Below are 4,361 nucleotides of genomic sequence, written 5' to 3'. Positions count from 1 at the left end.
AACTGTCAGCTGTCTAAGGCTTTGCTCTATAGAAGCAGATTTATAACTGTCAGCTGTCTAAGGCTTTGCTCTATAGAAGCAGATTTATAACTGTCTCTACCCACTCTCACCTCCGTTCCCCACAGCTCTGCTTAGGAACTCTAAGAAGCCTTGTAGTCCTCTGCACATGGAGAATCTCTAAGGAAATTGATAGCGGTTTGAAAAATGTTAAACATAGAGTTTCCATTTGATTCAGTACACACAGTCTATACTCTTAGATAAATACATGAAAACATCCTCACATAAAACTTTTATAGAGAATTATATAACAGAATTAATCAAACTAGCCAAAAAATAGAACTAAGCCAATAATGTACTCCACAATAAGCGGAACTATACTGTTATAAGTATATGTTCATTAACCAATGAATGAACAAAATATACCATGTCCATACAGTGAAGTATTATTTGGAATTAAAAAGTGAGGTTCCAGGGGCTGGAAAGATGCTTCAGCAGTTAGCACTTGTTACTCTTGCAAAGGATCAGAGTTTAGTCCACATCACTCCCACCAGGTGCCTCACAGCTGCCTGTATCCCCAGCTCCAGGTGACCTAGCAGCCTTGTCTGGCCTTCCTTGGGCACCTACATACGCATACAGAAACCCACAGACAGACATACCCACAAATAAAAAAATTAAAGTAGTTAAAATTACAACATGTGTGAACTTGGAGAAAGCATCAGAGTAAAGCAATCCAGGCACAAAGAGCCCATTTGTTAGATGAGTTCCTTGTATAGTATATCCAAAATGGCTCAGCCAGAGAGGTGTGGGGTCAGATTAATTAATGCTTGGGCAGCAGGGAAGAAAAATGGGAGGAGCCTTGTTAGTGGGCATGGTTTCATTCTGCTCCCACTCCCTTCACCTTTGCTACACTGAGTCTGTGGACAGGCTCCCGCTAGCTATGCCCTTTACCCTCACTGCCTTCCAGAGCAGCACTTATTGAGGTCAGGGGACAACTTCACATGTTAGTCTTTGCCTTCTTGTTTGAGGCAGGGTCTCTGTTCACCACCGAGCATACCAGGAAAACTAGCTTAACAAACTTTTGGGGGCTCTCCAGGCTCTCCTTTCCTTCTCCCCATAGCTGGGTTTTATGTGGGTTTTGGGAACCCAGATTCTGGTCCTCTCAGTCCTTTATCTACTGGGCTATCTTCCCATGTCCCAATGCTTCATCTTAACATGTGCATAAGATCATGTGATGATCTTTTTTTATGTAATTTATGCTAGATTGAAAGTTTCTTGAAATGGTGCTGGTTTGCTAGTTCAGCAAATAAGAGCACTTCCTGATCTTGCAGAGGACCTAGGGTCACTTCCTAGTGTTTATATAGTGGCTTACAACTACCTGTAATCCAGTTCCAGGAGATCCAATGCCCTATTCTGGCCTCTGCAGCCTTTTGTATGCACATGATGCCCATCAACTCAGACAGACTCACACACACCTATAACAAATAAATCTTCAAAGAAAGTTTCTTGAATCACTTGACTTGCCTCTATAGTTTAACTGTTTGAAGACATCAGTAATTTAAAAGAATGAATAAAACAATGAATAGTTAAAATTTTTTTGAGACTGGAGAGACAGTCGTGCAGTGAAGGGTGCTTTCTGACCCCATGTTGTCAGGTGGCTCACAGCCGTCTATAACTCCAGCTTCAGGGGATCTGACACCATCTGGCCTCCACAAAAATTATGCTTGTCTGTATATGAAAAGCATGTGTTTACACAGAATTTTATAAAATGAAAAGAATGTTATGGATTTAGTACTCAGTGGCTGCCTCCTCTGAGGCTCTGAGAATGTCACTGCTCAGTTGGAATAATCTCGGTCTTTTCTCAGTGCTGTCCTACTCCAAGTCTCTATCATTTAATTGCTTTGCTTTTGTCCTGCTGCTCCAATGATCTCGGGGGAAACATTAATTGTTAGCACATCTCTATGTGATTCCTAAAGTTACTCAGGAAATGATGTTAGAGGGAAAGATAATATAGTGTTTCAGGAAGTTTTGTTGTTTTAGCCTAACTTTGAATTTTTATGTTTTTGAACCAGGTTTTACAAATTTGATTTTTCAAGTATTTACTGTTCAGGGAATTAGAAGGTAACCATTTGATCTTGGGAGAAGGTAAAGTGTACACAAATAATTGAGAACACTTTGCTATAGACCAAATATTATCTATAACAGCAGATTCCACTGTTAACCTATTTTTTTGAAGACCAAGTTGGGAAAGCTAAAGTATTAGTTCCAAGTATACGTAGATTTAGGTCTGAGTTCTTTGCACAGCGTGGTGCTTATTTTAAGCATGTGTTGTTAGAAATGGCCTTCTGCTGCCTCTTGGGAGCTTCATTTGGTTGTTTTGGGGACAGTTTCTCTGCTCAAGAATACCGTGTTACACTGGAACACTGGACTGAGCTCCCAAGGTCCCAATGAGGAGCGGAAGGAGGGAGAAGATGAGCAAGGAAGTCAGGACCACGAGGGGTGCACCCACCCACTGAGACAGTGGGGCTGATCTATTGGGAGCTCACCAAGGCCAGCTGGACTATGACTGAAAAAACATGGGATAAAACCGGACTCTCTGAACATGGCGGTCAATGAGGGATGATGAGAAGCCAAGGACAATGGCACGGGGTTTTGATCCTACTTCATGTTCTGGCTTTGTGGGAGCCTAGCCAGTTTGGATGTTCACCTTCCTAGACATGGACGGAGGGGGGAGGACCTTGGACTTTCCACAGGGCAGGGAACCCTGACTGCTCTTTGGACTGGAGAGGGAGGGGGAGAAGGGTGGGAGGAGGGGGAGGGAAATGGGAGGCTGGGAGGAGGGGGAAACTTCTTTTTTTTTCCTTTTCTCAATAAAAAAAAGAGAGAGAGAAAAGAATACCGTGTTAGTGTGAAACTATCTTCACCATTTGATATTTTCCCAGGGTGTTACCCTAACAGACCTTCAAGAAGCAGAGAAGACTTTCAGCAGGTCAAGGGCAGAGAGGCAAGCTCAGGAACAGCCTGGTGAAAAGCTTGAAGACCCTGGTGGTCTTGATGGGAATACCAAGAAGCAGGAGCCATCAGCTGCCCCAACAAAGGAAGCTGAGGAAAGCCAGCATTCTGGAGGCAGGAGTCTGGAGGAAGAGGTGAGCTCCTCTTGCTGGCATGCTGTGCACCATAAGCAGGATAATTTAGTGTACTTCCTCAATGGTAGTTTAAGTGCTGGTCTGCCTTGCTTTAGTAAACCATTTCTAAAAGGCACTGTGTTTATAGCTGTCTTCGGTGTAGACCTATGTGGCTGAAAAGATCTGAAGGATTTTGGTTCTTTAAGTGATTTTTTTTTTCTCCTCTGAGAGTTAACTAATGCTTTTGAGTGAATGTCTTTCTATTCTATAGGAATGCATATAGTATAATAAGATGCAAATAAGATCTGTTTTTATGGCAGACACTGTTATAAGAATTTCAAATGTATTAATTGATTTAATTCTCAGGATACCCTTCTGAGATCAGTATTGTTATTCCTGTTTTATAGATGAGGAAGTTGAGTCTCACAGGCTGAGTAACTTACCTTATACTCTACACATGGAGAGGTAGGCCAGTGAGAATTTGAAGACAGGCAGTCTGACCTTCCAGCTTGTTTAACACAGATGTGTTGTTCCCAAAGTCCTGCCAAGCACTCCTAGGTGTCATGGTCTGTGCAGGCATGTGTCTCTAGTGGAAGTGGTATTCACGGAGAGGATCAAGGGTACACTTAGGGCAAGCATACTCCTGATTTCAGTTGTAACTGTTGTCTCTATAATTATCATAAGCACTCCTTCTCTCTCAAAAGTGTCCCAATGTGAACTGATAAATATGGATACTATAGCTATGAGAGCAAGGAATCTCTCACTTGGCACTCTTGAGTGCTGAGTTCTGTAAACTGATACTATTGTGCATCTTGTTTGTTTTGTTATTTACTAGCTGGACAGTAGTGACGCATGCCTTTAGTCTCAGCACTCGGGAGGCAGGTGGATCTCTGTGAATTCGAGGTCAGCCTGATCTATAGAGTACGTTCCAGGACAGCTAAGACTATGCAGAGAAACCCTGTCTTGAAAAACAAAAACAAAAAAGGTTATTGCTGAGTACGGGTTCCTAGATAGTGTTTAAGTCCCTAACACATTATCTAAACCCTCAGCATCCTGTCTAAGGATAGTTTATCCCTGTTTTACTTACGAGTGTGCTGAGGCTCAGAGAAGTTAACTTATTTAAGATCACACAGCTAAGCCGCGTGGTGGTGGCGCACGCCTTTAATCCCAGCACTCGGGAGGCAGAGGCAGGCGGATCTCTGTGAGTTCGAGGCCAGCCTGGTCTACAAGAGCTAGTGC

The 4,361-nt window shown here is 42.8% G+C and overlaps 1 protein-coding gene across 5 annotated transcripts in view; it reads left to right on the top strand.

Annotated features, from left to right (window-relative positions):
* Positions 1–4,361, top strand: part of Ppp1r12b (protein phosphatase 1 regulatory subunit 12B) — a 210,617-nt gene that overhangs the window by 113,769 nt on the left and 92,487 nt on the right. For all 5 annotated transcript variants that reach the window (XM_005348387.3, XM_005348386.3, XM_026779678.1 and 2 more), the window contains one exon: positions 2,940–3,143. In XM_005348387.3, the coding sequence (XP_005348444.1) occupies positions 2,940–3,143 (204 nt within the window). The remainder of the gene's footprint in view (positions 1–2,939; positions 3,144–4,361) is intronic.

The sequence above is a fragment of the Microtus ochrogaster genome, chromosome 6 (genome assembly GCF_000317375.1).
Source record: "Microtus ochrogaster isolate Prairie Vole_2 chromosome 6, MicOch1.0, whole genome shotgun sequence".
NCBI lineage: Eukaryota > Metazoa > Chordata > Mammalia > Rodentia > Cricetidae > Microtus > Microtus ochrogaster.
The sequence above is the reverse complement of the archived record's forward strand: the minus strand, read 5'-3'. Positions and strand labels throughout refer to the sequence as shown.